Raw genomic sequence first — 17,232 nt, 5'->3', positions numbered from 1 at the left:
GTGGAAGAATTTGGGAACAACGGCAACTTAGCCATGAAGTGGTAGGCCACGTAAACTGACAGAGAGGGGGTCAGCGGATGCTGAAGTGTATAGTGCAAAGAGGTCACCGACTTTCTACAGTGAACGGTATATTTCGGACTGCATTGTGTGAAATTTGGTGGAGGAGGAATTATGGTGTGGGGTAGTTTTTCAGGAGTTGGGCTTGGCCCCTTAGATTCCAGTAAAAATAACTTTGAATGCTCCCGCATACCAAAACATTTTGGACAATTCCATGCTCCCAACCTTGTGGGAACAGTTTGGAGCGGGCCCTTTCCTCTTCCAACACGACTGTGCACCAGTGCACAAAGCAAGGTCCATAAAGACTTGGATGACAGAGTCTGGTGTGGATGTACTTGACTGGCCTGCACAGAGTCCTGACCTGAACCTGATACAACACCTTTGGGATGAATTAGAACGGAAACTGAGAGCCTGGCCTTCTCAACAAACATCAGCGTGTGACCTTACCAATGCGCTTTTGGAAGAATGGTGGAAAATTCCTAAAAAAGACATTCCGCAATCTTGTGGACAGCCTTCCCAGAAGAGTTCAAGCCGTAATAGCTACAAAAGGTGGACCGACTGTTGCGATTTGCTGCTCGTATCTAGACATATTAGTTATTTTTCCTTTCTGGTATCACTCTCCGTCAAGTGACTGTTTATTTCCTGTTTAGCCTGTCACCATGGTAACTCATCAGTCCACCTGCCAATCGCGGTCCACACCCACCTGTTTTGTCTAATCACCCTCCTATTTAAGACAGCCTCTTTGTTCTTTTCTTCCTGGGTTCATAAATTGCTCTCATGCAACAAGTGACGACTGCTACTTTTTCTACTTTTATTCTCGCTAGCTCTCACGCTATGCCACTTGATTATTCCAGTTTTCATACTGATGATTTGTTTTCTCGTTTGTGCTTTCATGCCAAGTTTAGTTTTCAGTTTGTATTTCCTAGTTTTCATACTAGCGTTTTTGGTTTGCCTTTTTATTAGCTCCAGCATTTCTGTTCGGAGCTCTCTTTTTGTTAAATAAATATTTTAAGATCCTACCTTTTGTTGTGTTCACGTCATCGCATCCACGGAGGGACAAACCCGGCATTACCATGCCCACCAGTCCTCACACCGACATCATATTGACCCCTATGGGTTAGGAATGGGATGGCACTTCAAGTTCATACGCGAGTCAAGGCAGGTGGCCAAATAATTTTGGCAATATAGTGTATCTTGAATAGCATGTAAATCTAATTTCTGGAATAAACAAAACCTTTGCATGATATTTTAAGCTTAGGAGTTTTACTTGCATGTTTCATTCATGGGGTCCTTTTTATGATTTATACATTTAAATGAAAGAAACGAAAAATAACCAAACTTGACAAAAGCCTGAGGCCCTCCTCTCATTGGGGCCCCAGTACAGCATACTTTGACGACCCTGCTTACAGCTGTTTTGTACTGATGGTGCTTATTGCTGGATCTTCTGTGATGTCTACTTTTTCTTCATCGGAAGACGGTGAGAAAGCTAAAGTACAATGACCATGTGGGCTATAACAGTGTTTACGGTTGATTGATGTATCAACAACATGTACCATGGTCTTTTTTGTTTTTTTAAATGTATATTACGTTTATAAACTCGGGAAATATGTCTTTGAATATGACCAATGTAAAGACTTGGTATCGCATTGATACCCAAAGTTGTGGTATCATCCAAAACCAATGTAAAGCATCCAAACATTAGAAGAATACATAATTATTACATTTTAACATAAGTGTAGATAGAACATGTTAAAAGAGAAAGTAAGCAGATATTAACAGTACAATAACAAGCAGATGAATAATTCATTTTCCACCACTTCCACAATTTGGACAAAATAATAGAATGATAAATGAAACAATATGTTTCTGCATATGTCAGCAGACTAAATTAGGAACCTTTGTTTGTTTGCTTACTACTAAAAGACAAGTTGTCTTGTATGTTCACTATTTTATTTAAGGAACAACTTGCAAAAAGGAACATATGTTTAATTTATTCTAAGGTTTTTTGTTCAAATAAAGCCAATTTTTGCTGGTACCCTTTATTTAGAAAAGTATTGAAAAGTACCAAAAAGTATCGAAATAATTTTAGTACCGGTACTAAAATATTGGTATCGGGACAACACTACCCCGGACAAGTCGCCACCTCATCACAGGGCCAACACAGATAGACAACATTCACACTCACGTTCACACGTCCTTCTTTGGTGTTTGGGCGTGATGTGAACGGAGGAGGTGTTGTAACAAACAAAGAGGAACCAAGCGAAGATAAGGGGGAACAAAATTTTCATAAAAAGATTGAAGAACGAAAGCAGGGCAAGAGATCACATTTACGAAAAAAACAAGGAAAGAATGGACATATTTTTTCTCTTCTTTGCTTTTCTTATAGGAGGTAAGTCACTGAGATCAACTCTGCTCTTCATCTGTCATCTTTTATCCTGTTGTGGTTGTGGTAGTTTATTGAGTATGTCATTAGTCAGCTCCACATACATGTAGTACATAATGTACATACATACCACCAGAGAACAATCTTGTGCCCAAAGGCGATATTATCTCACAAAAAAGAAAATACAATGTAATTAAGAGAATAAAATTATCCATCCATCCATCCATTTTCTACCCCTTATTCCCTTCGGGGTCGCGGGGCTGGTGCCTATCTCAGCTACAATCGGGCGGTAGGCGGCGTACACCTTGGACAAGAATAAAATTAAATAAAATTAAATTAAACATATCTCAGAATGGTAACGGGAAGAAGTATAAATTTTTTGAATCCCCCCTTTTTACATAGTTACTTTAACTAATATTCGGTTTCCTCCGAACCACATTTTATCACATTCATCTAGATCCACATAACTTAATTTACCCAGAACGATGTGCTTGCAGTTCTTAATATATCATCATCAGTAAGTCATATAAGTCATTCATACTCACATTCAAAATAAGACTAGACCTCATTATACCAAACCAAAATTTTAGATTTATACAATATCTTAAAATGCTCAATGTTTGAACATTTCTTGTGCTAAGTACAGAGGCGTGTTTATATTTTGCCATTCCTCCAAGGTTATACCCCCACATCGCTTTCTATGAATGAACTTTGAATTTTTGCAGGCAATTGACAACTTCTTACTCTAAACATAATAAGTCAAATATTCTACCAAATCAGGACATTTTAACAGTTTTAATCTTAAAAATAAGCTATTTGTGTGCTCCTTGAATCCTACATTATGGATAATTCTAAGTGCCTGCTTTGGTAAAATTGTTAAGGGATGTATGTTGCTTTTGTAATTAGTTCTCCAAAGTTCTGCACAGTATTTTAAGGAAGGATACGTGAGTGAATAGTAGAGTTGCTGGAGGGATTTTCCATCCCGCTCTTGTTGTGCTTTTGCCAGTCTCCAACGCTTCTAGATAATTTCAAATGAATATATTTAATATGTGCTTTCCAATTGAATTTTTCATCAATTATTAAACTGAAATTTTCTTTGCTCAACTTGCTCAATGTTAACCCCTTTAATCGTCATTTTTTAGATTTGTGTATTTGTGTGTCGCCCATTTAAAAAAGTGTAATATGGATTTCTTAATAAAGGTTTAGGTGTATTTTATCTTTCTTTTTTTGCAGGATTGAAGGCTGAAACGATGTCAGTCACAGGAGTGTCTGGGCAGAACATCACAATAACATGCTCTTCCAAAAACAGAGATGACAATAATAAATATTTCTGCAAAGATCCATGTGAGAAGGACGATGATATCTTAATAAGTAGCAGTGTTGATAAAGACAAGTGGGACACCAACAAATACAGTATAAGGGATGAAAAAAGCATATTTTATGTTACAATCTTTCACCTGAAAAAGGAGGATTCAGGTACCTACATGTGTGGCGTTGAAGTCCCTTGGGGGCGGGATCCACTAGAAATCGTTGTCATCACTGTTAAAGAAGGTGAGTGATTACACTTTTGTTTGGTACACTTGTACAACCTCATGAGCTCCAGTTAAGTTTTATGTGTCTTTGTCAGAGGGGTTTTCTATGTGTTTGTAGTTTGCAAGGGTGTGCAAAAAGGGTGCAGGGAGTACATTACAACATGACGTCATTGCAATGTTTTGTTAGTACTACTGATGATATCAGGATACAGCTATCAAGAGCTAATTGGTACAGTTGGAGGAAAAATCAGCTATAATGCAGCACAATGTCTGCATGCAACTCTGAAAAAACACATCAAACATGAACAAAAAGCACAATTATACATCATTTGTAACTTGTCACTCCAGTATTTGGAGTTACTAGGAACACAACAAAGTGTGTCACATTCACAAAGAACACTTACGGCATTGATAGATGGTGTGTAGTGGTGCAAGGACGAATTGTGAAGCAAAATTAAAATCAAACAAGTGGAAAAAAAATAGTATGTGAAACTAAATTCTTGGGAATAATAATTGATCATAAATTATGTTGGAAACCGCATATTGAATATATAAATCCATTGCTATTCTTTATAAAGTAACACACATGCTGAATAAGACATGTCTGCATATGTTATATTATTCTTTTATTTTTCCATATTTATCGTATTGTGTTGAAGTTTGGGTCTATGTTTGTAAAACAAACATAGACCCAATATTTAAACTTCAAAGAAGGGGAACTAGAATAATACACAAAGTGTGCTACTATGAACTTACCTATATTATACTACCTATATATATTTTATATATATATATATATATATATATATATATATATATATATATATATATATATATATATATATATATATATATATATATATATATATATATATATATATATATATACATACATATTATACTATCTATATAGCCCTTTGAGACACCAGTGATTTAGGGCTATATAAGTAAACATTGATTGATTGATTGATTGATGTACATTATTTACAAGTTCTAATGTGTTAAAATGTTCAGATATTGTGTTTTTAAAAGCAATGGAAATTGTGTTTCGAGTAAAGAACAACTACCTTCCATCTTGTATTCTTAGGTTTTTTTAAATTAAGAGGGGAAAACTATAATTTACGGGGGATATTGATTTTTGAAATAGGTAAAGTAAGAACGAATATAAAATACAAATGTAATTCAGTTTTAGGAGTTTAATGGTGGAACAAGCTCAGTGATGAGTTGAAGACGTGTAGTTCTTTGTTAAGGTTTAAGAAAACCTTGAAAGGTAAAATTATGGAAAATTATAAAATATAGTAACAATTACTTTCATCCCATTGATTTTTTTAACGTTGATGTTCCAGGCGATCTTATTTTCAGTGAAGGTATAAAATAAGCAAATATAAGCTTTGGTTCCAGCCTATTCCTTTTTCGGTCATTCTTTTACTTTTCCTTTTGTGTGTAAACGTATATGATTGTTAAATATGTATAATCTGTACTGTTGAACTGATCACACAAAATGGTTGATGGTTGATTATAAACTTACTTAATTCATTCATTCATAGCACATTTATAAAATAATAACGTGATGCACTGTTATCAAAAACAATAGGCTGCAATGCATCGCAACATTTTTTAATAAGTTGCCGCAAAATCGAGCATTTTAGGCTGCAACATTTATTTTTTGTAAATCCTGAAAAATCCTGGAAGCAGTGCTTATTCAAACAAAGAACGGGTAGTCCAAAAAAATAAATAAATGAATACACCGTGAAAAATCATGTAGTAAATATTAGCGTAAATATGCAAGCACATCAAAAAGTCTCATCATCAACATAAATAATAATATTTTTATATAAATCAGTATCCATGTTGTTATAGTTACTGTACAATACATAATGATATCAATATTTTGTCCCACTCTCCAACTATATCATACTCATGCTAATATGTTCGCCACTCTCAAAGTGTAACTGCCTTTATTTTTGTTAAATGCCCATCATCCACAAAATATGGTGACAATAAAAAAAAAGTTATTGAAGGAAATTCAGAACCCTTAATGTACATCGGTAACCTATCATTTCAAACAGGCGATTCCCCAGGAAAAATTTAAATAGCAAAAAGTACCATATGACTGAGGCCAACCACCAATTTACAAATATAGACCTGTTTCTTTGCTTCCACAATTTTCTAAAATATTTGAAAAAAAAAATTCAACAAGAGATTGGACAAATTCATGAATACAATTCGAAAGTTCGCTGACAACCAACATAGATACAGAGCCAACATTTCAACATCGATGGCATTTTTTGATTGATTGATTGATTGATACTTTTATTAGTAGATTGCACAGTTCAGTACATATTCCGTAAAATGTATCACTAAATGGTAACACCCGAATAAGTTTTTCAACTTCAATCAATTTATGGTATGGCATTAATCAAAATAACAGAGGAAATTAGCAATGTGATGCATGGTAAACAGTGTGCAGCTGCAGTACATATAGATCTAATAAAAATCACTTGACACAAGTAATAATAATATCTTAATCAATCAATTAGAACGATATGGAATCAGAGGGCTGGTCATGAAAAAGATAGGAAGCTACTTAACCAACAGGATTGAAACAAAACGTGAAAACAGGTGAAAATATGTCTACAGCACAATATATATTTTGCGGCGTAACCCAGAGATCAATACTGGGACCAAAATTATTTAATCTTTATACAAACAACATTTGTGAAGTTACAAAAGACTTAAAGATATTATTATTTGCAGACTGTGTTTGGTTGAGTAGAGAACACACATGAGCTAATACAAATAATACTAGAATAAATGAATAATTTAAAGACATAGTCGGACAAAAACAGACAATCTTTGAAACTCAGTAAAACAAAAAAATATATATTCAGTAACAGTAGAAGAAAAAGGCAAACACAAATGCAAAAGGGAGAACACATTGAAAGAGTGAAAAAAAATTGGGGGGCGGGGGGTATAATAATACATGATAAAATGAACTAGAGATATCATTTAAAAATAGGGAACATAAAAGTATCAAGAAAAAATTGTACTGGTCCAAAAATGTCATCATATTACCTGCTGCTTGCTAGTGTTACCATTTCTGAGTTCTTGTGCAGAAATATAGGGAAATAATTACAAAAATACACTTCATTCACTAACGGTGTTAGAAAAAAGATCAGTTAAAATAATATATAAAGTTGGCTTTCGAGACATTTAAACTCTTTACTTATTAAATCCAAATATTGAAAATCCATGATTTGGTGCATTTGCAAACAGCTCCAACTATGCACAAAACCAAATACAACCTGCTACCCACAAATGTACTACAATTCTTCTCAAAAAAGAGGAGAAATATAACTTCAGAGAAAAATTATATTTAAAATATTTGCATGCACGTACTGTGATGTGGTGGAGACTTGTCCAGGGTGTACACGCCTTCCGCCCGAATGCAGCTGAGATAGACTCCCGCGACCCCGAAAGGGACAAGCGGTAGCAGATGGATGGATGGATTCATGCGAGTATTGGGATTAAATTTGTCAAGACGGGAGGGTCGCAGCTTGCTGCGGGTTTTGTTCTCCCTGGATGCAAACGGACTACTCTGGACCAGGCGTGAAGGTGGAAACATTTTTAATTAAGAACTATCAAAACAGGAACAAACAAAAAGGTTCACGAGGCAAAAACAAAACTTAGACAGAACTATGAATAACAAACAAAACACACTAAACTGTGACATGAATAAACAAAACTTACTTAGCATGAAAAACGAGCAGCATGAACTATGGCATGAAAACTAGCGATGTCCCCAGACCGACTGACTGGCAAGGGCGGTCTAAATAGTCTCATGAGTAAAGCCAGGTGAGCGTCCAAACACCAGCGGCAGGTGAAAATCCTAAATCACCATGGCAACCAAAACAAACAAGAGTGCACCAAAAAAACTGAAAATAACAACAATATAATCCAGACCACCGAACATGACAAAACGATGGGATGGATTAAGGAAAGAAATCAAGCAACGCAAAGTATTTACAAAGTACAATGAAAAATAATTATGATAATCCTCTTGAAATTATTGAAAAAGATATTCATGTCATTGTGTAAATTACAAGTGACTCAACTACCGGTGTTATTACTGTCAGCACAATGTTGTAATTGCAATTAATCGATGTAAATTGTGTTACAAATTCAGAACAGGAAACGAACAAATGTGTTAGTATTTGTTATGAAGTGGAGAAGGGGGTGGGAGTAAATGAGGTTTGCTTCTTCCTACTCCTTTCCGGACGTGTTAAGAGAAATGAAAAAAATATGTGATGCATCATGTTGAAATTGCGTACATTTTCGAAATAAACTTCAACCACCCAACCAACCAACAACCATTTTGCGAGACAAGAATTCTAAAGAGTGAAAAACTGCAGTCGTCGTTGGTGCTCATGAAGTGTGCCATGATCAGTAGTTGTTGTTGTTGATGGAAATAGCGAACGTTGCGATGAACTCTGTAAAATCAATGTGCCAGCTTAAACGAGTTCTGGCCATGCTTAAAATGACCAAAAAACGGTAAATATTACTTGTTATCATGACTGTCACTACCTCACATACATACTTACACCACGTATATAAAAAGTTGTTGGCGGTTTTTTATTCTTTTTTTTTTACATAGCTTTTTAGGGGTAAATGATCGATTCCCAATTACCTGAATTGGTAGCTAGTGTTTTTTTAATGCATGTTTTTTTCCCACATAAGGATTGTGAATGAGAAAAAATAAAATAAGAATTTAAAAAAGTTTACATTTAACACATCTAATAATTTAAAACAACCTTCAATAGGACACAGCACAGTTCTGCACCATGGCAAACTACAACCACAATAACAATGTTGTTAAATGAAAAACTGGCTGACATCAATCAAATCGAATGCAGGCAGTATTATTTTTGCAAAGGCAGAATATTTGTATTGGATGTCACAATGTAAAAGCAACAGTAAACTAGTTGCATACACCCGTAAAGATATTTGATCCCTTATTGCTTCTCTTAGCACTGTTTTCATGTACGCTGATATTAAGAAGCAAGCCACTTGACTACCTGTTTACTCTTCACTTTCCTTTTGTTTTTCAAGCAATAACACCAGAGAGAGAGCCAACAAAATTACCTGAACAAGTTCATCCAAAAACGTCCTCATCAAGTAAGTCACTACTCGCTTATTAGATCATACAGTCTGTGTGCAGCATACTCACTACCCACCTGTGCAAGGGGTTAATGTATTCCACCTACAAAGCCTTTGAAAATGCATCCAAAAACCGCCATCAATACTCTATTTACATACCATGACCTGCATATTGAAAAGGTATTAAGCAGCATTGTTATTGTGAAAGCTAACACAGAGGAACTACTTTTAGTAACACAGTGCCTTGATCACGACACTAACTACTACCACTACTGACATACTGAGCTGCTGCTGCCTCTGGGTTAGTAAAAGTTTGTGCTAGATTATATATCATTCCTCACTCTTGTATAGTACAACATTTTGGCCTTAAGCCGAGAAGTTGGTCGATTTTGAAAATCAACTTAGATCCAAAGACGACTCAAGGTGCTCGCTCGATTGCTCCCAGCTTTTGTTTTTAACTGAGGGGTGAGGATTATGGTGAATTCACCATCTAAACAGGGAACACAAGTATTGTGCTGAAAGATGTAAATATCCCATCATACGACGTCCCAGCGAGTGCGGACATTGTACAGTAAGTGGTTGTTTTATTTTGTTTGTAGTTTGTGTTTATTGTTGAGCACTTATTAATATTCGTGACGCAACATACTAATATGATTCAGTTTAAGAGGTTGTTCAAACAACAAGTATTTACAAAGTACAATGAAAAATAATTATGATAATCCTCTTGAAATTATTGAAAAATATATTCATGTCATTGTGTAAATTATAAGTGACTCAACTACTGGTGTTATTACTGTCAGCACAATGTTGTAATTCCAATTAATCGTTGTAAATATTCCATGATTAATCATTCTATTCATTTTGACCGCACATGTACGGAGTGAAAGTACTGCCCAAACTCCCCAAACCACCACAAACATGATTTTACTCACGCCCAACAATTTGATATAAAATAAATAAAAAAATGTCTTCAATTAAAAAAAATATATATATATTTGCAAGCAAAAACAAAACAACTTTCCTCAATTAAAAACAATATTTGCAAGGAAAAACAAATATTTCCTGAATGTTAAAAAAAAATGTTTCCAAGTTAAAAAAAACAACTATTATTTTCAATTAAAAAAACAATTCACAAGTAAAAAAAACGAAAACAATTTTCTCGAATTAGAACAAATTATTTGCAAGAAAAGCAAATATTTTCTGCACATAAAAAATATGTTTGCAAGTAAAAATAACATTTTCTTTAATCAAAAAAAAAAAGGTTGGCAATTTTTTTCTTTTCCCTACAAGTAAAAAAATCCCCCCTCTTTTCTGCAAGTAAAAAAATTATTCGCAATTGTAAAAATGCTTTTCTGCAAGTAAAACTACAGTAAACTTTTGCCGGTAATAGTCCACCCTTTTTCATCAGTTATTTTCTACCCTGCGCAATCCACACACTTGCACTCAGAGCAACTGTAATTCGCACTCTACAATGACAGGTGGTGCTGCTGAGTCAATTTATGGCAGTCAGAGCTACTGTTATTTGCGCATGGTGCCGTCCATAGGCGCCGATCTCGTTGGTGCTCGGGCCCCGAAGCACCCACGAGGGATAGATGGTAACTTTCAATCTTTAAAATAATTTTTGAAAAATGAGTCTTGTTGAAGTTATTTTTGTGGCGAGTTTGGACCGTATTACAAAATAATTGTCACAACTTGGCTTGGATTAAAAGTGTTTCTTTGATGCAGAGAATGATTTGCACGGGCGAGACGTGACTTTGAGTACATCATTATTTATTTAACACTATAACTAATCAAAGATAAACAAAAAGCGCTCACAAGGAGGTACACACACTTGGCTATGAACAAACAAAAGACTAGCATAAATGCTGCAAACTACAAACATGAAAAGAAAACACTTGCGCTCTGGCATGAAAGAACAAAACTAGCACTGTGGCATAAACAACAAAACTTACACGGCACGGAACTGTGGACGAGCGCATGAAGGTAGGAACAGCATGGGTAGGGTGTGTGCGTGTGAAGATCCCAGAACGAAGACAGAGAAAGAATGACTTTAAATAGTAGCTGTGATGATTAGTGAAAACAGGTGTGAGGTTGAGGACAGGGACGTGACATGACAGGTGAAAACTAATGAGTTGGCATGGAGACAAAAACAAACCAGGAAGTGCCAAGACAGAACTAAATGTCCAAAAAACTCAACATAACCTGACCAAAACCAAAACATAATCTTACAGGCGTGACAGAGCCCCCCCCCCCCGGGGGGTCGCCAGACAGCGTGTCCCCGTATCCATCGGGGCAGAGTCAGTTGGCGGCTAACAGGTCGAAAAGACCGGTGGAGGAGGTCTAGCGGGTGGCTGCGGCTTAGTGGGTCGCAGCTGTGCTACCTTCGCAGCACAGCCACTAGCACTAGCCCCCCCCCTCATGACGCGGATCCCAGACGCGCTCCCCGTGGCCAGAGACTGACCTTAAGGGTGGGAGGTGGGAAGTCAGGAGTGGGGTAGACTAGGTGAGAGGAAAAAACACTGGGGGTGGAATATGAATATCAAATGACTGAGGAAAACTACATTTGGAAAACAATCTGTCATAGGGATTACTTCTAGAATGAAAAGCCCCAGTGGGTGGCTTACAAAGGGAAAAAACTGCATCTAAAAAAAATTCCTGGTGAATGACGTCATCCCCTGTGGGAGTGGCGACGTCGACACGGGGAAGTGGAGAAATGTCAATGGTGGAGGGATGATGTTGCCACACAGCCCAGTAGATAGGGGGTTTGGAAAAAAAAGAAAATGATTTGCCAAACTTCAAAGGGGAAAACCGGGCTGGTGTGGATGTGCTGCTGTCCGCGGAAGATGTCCTCGTAAGCGGCGCGGCTTGACGAGGCGAAGACTCCAGGTGGTCCACTGCGAGGTGACGAGTTCTTGCTTGGTTCGTACTGTCACGCTGGAAACGCATTGTGTACGTGTTGTGTCACCCCCGGATGCATGAGGACCAGGACAAACAGGGATTGCAGGTAGGAGCTTGGTTCAATATGCAAAAAGGAAAAGAACACTGGTACAAAAGGCAAAATAAAGTGCGTGCCTACGCAAGGGAAGCTATTGCTAAACGTAGCAAGGAAGTCCGAAAGTCCAAAAGGAATGTGCCGATCGCATGAGAAGCCAAGGCGTAACTTAGCTCAAGTATTTATAACGCAGAGAAACCAACGTGAAACAACGAACCACGAACGAACTGAGGTCGAAGGCAGGTTTAAATACTAAAGTAAACAATTACCACAGGTGTGCGTCAAAAGGCATAGCAAGTGGAACAAATGAGAAACCATGGTAACCGAACAAACAAGGAAGTGCACAAACTAGGGATCGGAAGAGTCCAAAAATAATCGGAAAACAAACAAAAAGGACCCAAGAACAAAAACTATGCATGATCCGGGAGGCGGATCATGACACTTATATAAGTGTTATAATGAAGGCAACACATGATGTGTCTATATCAGCCTACTATCAAAGGCTGACGCAAATCTTCATTGACAAATTATAATTTTTATTCTATACATTTTTGCAACATTGGAAATCATTGGTAAAATGGAGGCTTCTCACAGGATGACATAACTTCTGGTAATGACTGTCTTAGAATGGCCCAAGGTATAGATGTGTGTGTTCAAGTTTAAAGAAATTGCAAGCTGTCTTCTTCTAATGGATGTATTACAATACTTGCAAGCTGGGTAATGTTTGCTGTGGTCTGGAACAACATGGCACACAAACAACTATGAGAAATGAAGCCAATATTACATACAGTTAATGTGTCAAGTGATATGCAAATATAAATCAAAATACACAGAGGACCTAAGCAAAGGAAATTAAATGAGCTCAAATATACCTACAAATGAGGCATAATGATGCAATATGTACATACAGCTAGCCTAAATAGCATCTTAGCATTGATTAACCTGCAGTCAAGGATTGACCAAATACAAACCCTGTTTCCATATGAGTTGGAAAATTGTGTTAGATGTAAATATAAACGAAATACAATGATTTGCAAATCCTTTCAACCCATATTCAGTTGAATATGCTACAAAGACAACATATTTGATGTTCAAACCGATATTTTTTTTTGTGCAAATAATCATTAACTTTAGAATTTGATGCCAGCAACACGTGACAAAGAGGTTTGGAAAGATGGCAATAAATACTGATAAAGTTGAGGAATGCTCATCAAACACTTATATGGAACCTCCTACAGGTGTGCAGGCTAATTGGGAACAGTTGGGTGCCATGATTGGGTATAAAAGCAGCTTCCATGAAATGCTAAGTAATTCACAAAAAAGGATGGGGCGAGGGTCGTCACTTTGTAAGCAAATTGTCGAACAGTTTTAAAACAACATTTCTCAACGAGCTATTGCAAGGAATTTAGGGATTTTACCATCTACAGGCCGTAAAATCATCAAAAAGTTCAGAGAATCTGGAGAAATGACTGCACGTAAGCGATGATATTACGGACTTTTGATCCCTCAGGCGGTACTGCATCAAAAACCGACATCAGTGTGTAAAGGATATCACCGCATGGGCTCAGGAACACTTCATAAAACCACTGTCAGTAACTACAGATGGTCGCTACATCTGTAAGTGCAAGTTAAAACTCTACTATGCAAAGCCAAACCATTTTATCAAAAATATCCTGAAACGCCGCCGGCTCTGCTGGGCCCGAGCTCACCTAAGCTGGACTGATGCAAATTGGAAAGGTGTTCTGTGGTCTGACGAATCCCCATTTCAAATTAAATTTGGAAACAGAGGACGTGGTGTCCTCCAGAACAAAGAGGAAAATAACCATTTGGATTTTTATAGGCGCAAAGTTCAAAAGCCATGATCTGTGATTGTATGGGGGTGTATTAGTGCCCAAGGCACGGGTAACTTACACATCTGTGAAGGCACCATTAATGCTGAATGGTCCATACAGGTTTTGGAGCAACATATGTTGTCATCCAAGCAACGTTATCATGGACGCCCCTGCTTATTTCAGCAAGACAAGTGTTACAACAGCGTGGCTTCGTAAAAAAAGAGTGCGGGTACTTTCGTGGGTTGCCTGCAGTCCAGACCTGTCTCCCATCGAAAATATGTGGCGCATTATGAAGCGTGAAATACGACAGTGGAGACCCCGGACTATTGAACGACTGAAGCTCTACATAAAACAAGAATGGGAAAGAATTCCACTTTCAAAGCTTCAACAATTAGTTTCCTCAGTTCCCAAACGTTTATTGAGTGTTGTTAAAAGAAAAGGTGATGTAACACAGTGGTGAACATGTCCTTTCCCAACCACTTTGGCATGTGTTGCAGCCATGAAATTCTAAGTTAATTATTTGCACAAAAAAAATAAAGTTTTTGAGTTTGAACATCAAATATGTTGTCTTTGTAGTGCATTCAATTGAATATAGGTTGAAAAGGATTTGCAAATATTTGTATTCCGTTTATATTTACAGCTAATAAAATTTCCCAACTCATTTGGAAAGAGGGTTTGTATGACTGAGAAGCACTCCAGCAAATCAATAAAATCAACAAAGCTTAACTTTGTACATCTACGCATAGCATAAAAGGTTTGGTGGACAAAATGAGACAAAGAAGGAGTGGCATGAAACACCTCTTTTGTGGCAGCATCGGAGAAAGTTGTACTTGTAAACAAACCACGATGAGTTCAAGGATCGTTGATATTAGTAGGACAAAACGGTGCTTGCCAAATACTCTCATCAGCATTAGGAAGGTTTGTGTCATGTTTTTTCTCCTACAGAAAATGTATTAAAATATATTTTCACACATCTCTGAAAGAGGTCCGGGGAGCCACTAGGGCGGCGCTAAAGAGTACACCTTTGTATGTCATTCTATGCACCTGTATTAAACTTTATGTATTTGTCTTTTCCCAGTAAATGAAACGAAGACCATCACTGTGCACAGTAGGTATTTGATGTCAAATGTCAAATTAAGGCACCGCACTGCCATGTGGATCAGGCACAAGTCATTAGGACACATGCTTAAATGAATGCATTCAGGTGTTTGCTTTACTAGGACATTTTGTATTCAAGTATTTATTAGCAATTCACTACAATGCATTGTGTGTACAGTGGGGAAATTATTTTTATGGCCCCATTCCCGGGGTGGAGGGTTAATCATTTTGCAATGCAGTCTGCTAAAAATGATGGAAAGCGCCACTCTACGTAGCAACTGACACTGTGGTTAAAGTTGTAATTGCCACGAAACACTTTTTAAGGACTTGGGTTTGATCCTGAGCTCGGGCTCTTTCTGTGTGGAGTTTGCATGTTCTCCCCGTGACTGCGTGGGTTCTCTCCCTGGCTTCCTCCCACCTGGCATGCACCTGGGGATAGGTTGATTGGCACCACTAAATTGGCCCTAGTTTGTGAATGTGAGTGGGAATGTTGTCTGTCTATCTGTGTTGGCCCTGTGATGAGGTGGCGACTTGTCCAGGGTGTACCCCGCCTTCCGCCCGAATGCAGCTGAGATAGGCTCCAGCACCCCCCGCGACGGGACAAGTGGTAGAAAATGGATGTATGGATGGGTACTTTTTAAGATATACAACACTCTACTGCCGTCTGGCGGCTAGAGTGGATAGTGCAACCCCCTAATCCGTCACGTTTTATGTGTCAGGTGAACCACGACGAATGGGGCCAATAGTATCACCTTCCCACTGTACTTGGATCAAGGTGGTGCAAGCTCATGTTCTCTTTCTGTCTTTAGAGCACCACCTGACGCTGTTTATGGCTGCAATAACCTGCACGGTGGCCCTGGTATGCGTGTGTCTCTGTACACTCGTGTTGCTGACTGCTTTGAAAAAACACAAAAGAAAGGTTAGTCCACAGACACACAACAATTGTGATTATCGACTACGAAACTTGCACTCATCCCACAGATTTCATCCGTCTATGAGACCATGATGCCTGCTGTCATCGGTGAAGCTGAAGGCCATGGCAGGAGTTTGAGTCTGGAGCGTATCACTCATCCTGACCCCGCAGTGGGACATCGGGAGTCGTCTTCAGGCAGCCTCAACCTCAACGAATACCTCGATTTAGATCCCAGTCTATTGGAGGAGCACGTCTACCATAGCATCAGCAGAAAGAACATTCCATAGAATTAAAATCAGGTTTACACAACAACTCAAATCCACTTTCAGATGGATTCATCCTAAAATCCAGGTTGCCACCAGGGGCGCCACTAGCTTTTAAGGACAGAGGGGGCTTAGCCCCCAGGAGATGAACAGGATGTGAGTGAACGTAGCGCACGAGTACAAAACTGTTGAGATCCGCTTTTTGGATCCTCCACATATTATTGTTTGTGGTTCCATTTTTATTTTCGCTCTCCGTCTGATCCTATTATTGCCTGTTTAAGTCGGTCACCATGGTAACTTATTAGTTTCACCTGTTTCTCACGGCCCTGCACACCTGTCCTCACTAATCACCTGCCTTATATAAGCCTGCATCTTTTGTTGTTCAGTCTGGGATCCAAATCTGTTCATGCACAACGTTACGTCTGCTTTGCACTTTTGCTTACATGCAAATTTCAGTATAATCCTCGCGAGCTCTCACGCTGCGCACTTTTATTCAATCTTAGCTCTCATGCTAAATGTTTTGTTTTCCCCTGTGTGTGCCTATGTGCCAGTTTAGTTTACTATTTGTTTATCCTAGCTTTCATGCTAGCGTCTTTTGTTTGCCTTTTCTTAGTTCCAGTATTTTTGTTCTCGAGCACCTTTTGTTAAATAAATCATTAGTTCATACCTTTTGCTGTGTTCAATTTTCGACGCATCCTCGAGGGAATCGAACCCGGCATCACAATGCCGAACAGGCGTAACAAAAACTTCACAAACGGCTAACAAAGACTTAGAAAATATTCTTTGTTATTGTTTTTATTTCAGTCGGTTAAGGAAATTAAATATATATGGAAGTCTGAAGAGAAGTGAGAAACGTTTATGTATACTGTAAATAAGAAAGACTTAGAGTCCGTCTGCTGATCTGAAAAAGAGCCAAAACTGTCAAAGAGCTGAAGGACCATCTTTAAGTCCAATGCTGAAACAAATAAAGCAAACAATAAAATGTCATTTCCAGGGCTTGACATT

General features: G+C 37.9%; 1 protein-coding gene across 1 annotated transcript; it reads left to right on the top strand.

The window, feature by feature from the left end:
- Nucleotides 1–2,292: 2,292 nt before the first annotated feature.
- On the top strand, nucleotides 2,293–16,893 carry LOC133538777 (CMRF35-like molecule 8). The gene is made up of 6 exons (XM_061880557.1): nucleotides 2,293–2,446; nucleotides 3,674–3,991; nucleotides 9,082–9,147; nucleotides 15,032–15,061; nucleotides 15,861–15,970; nucleotides 16,033–16,893. Exons 1-6 carry the CDS (start codon nucleotides 2,407–2,409, stop codon nucleotides 16,249–16,251), a joined length of 783 nt encoding a protein of 260 aa, XP_061736541.1. The 5' UTR covers nucleotides 2,293–2,406; the 3' UTR covers nucleotides 16,252–16,893.
- Nucleotides 16,894–17,232: the final 339 nt, after the last annotated feature.

The sequence above is a fragment of the Nerophis ophidion genome, linkage group LG20 (assembly GCF_033978795.1).
Source record: "Nerophis ophidion isolate RoL-2023_Sa linkage group LG20, RoL_Noph_v1.0, whole genome shotgun sequence".
NCBI classification, from domain to species: Eukaryota; Metazoa; Chordata; class Actinopteri; order Syngnathiformes; family Syngnathidae; genus Nerophis; species Nerophis ophidion.
This window is presented reverse-complemented; position numbering and strand designations above follow the sequence as displayed.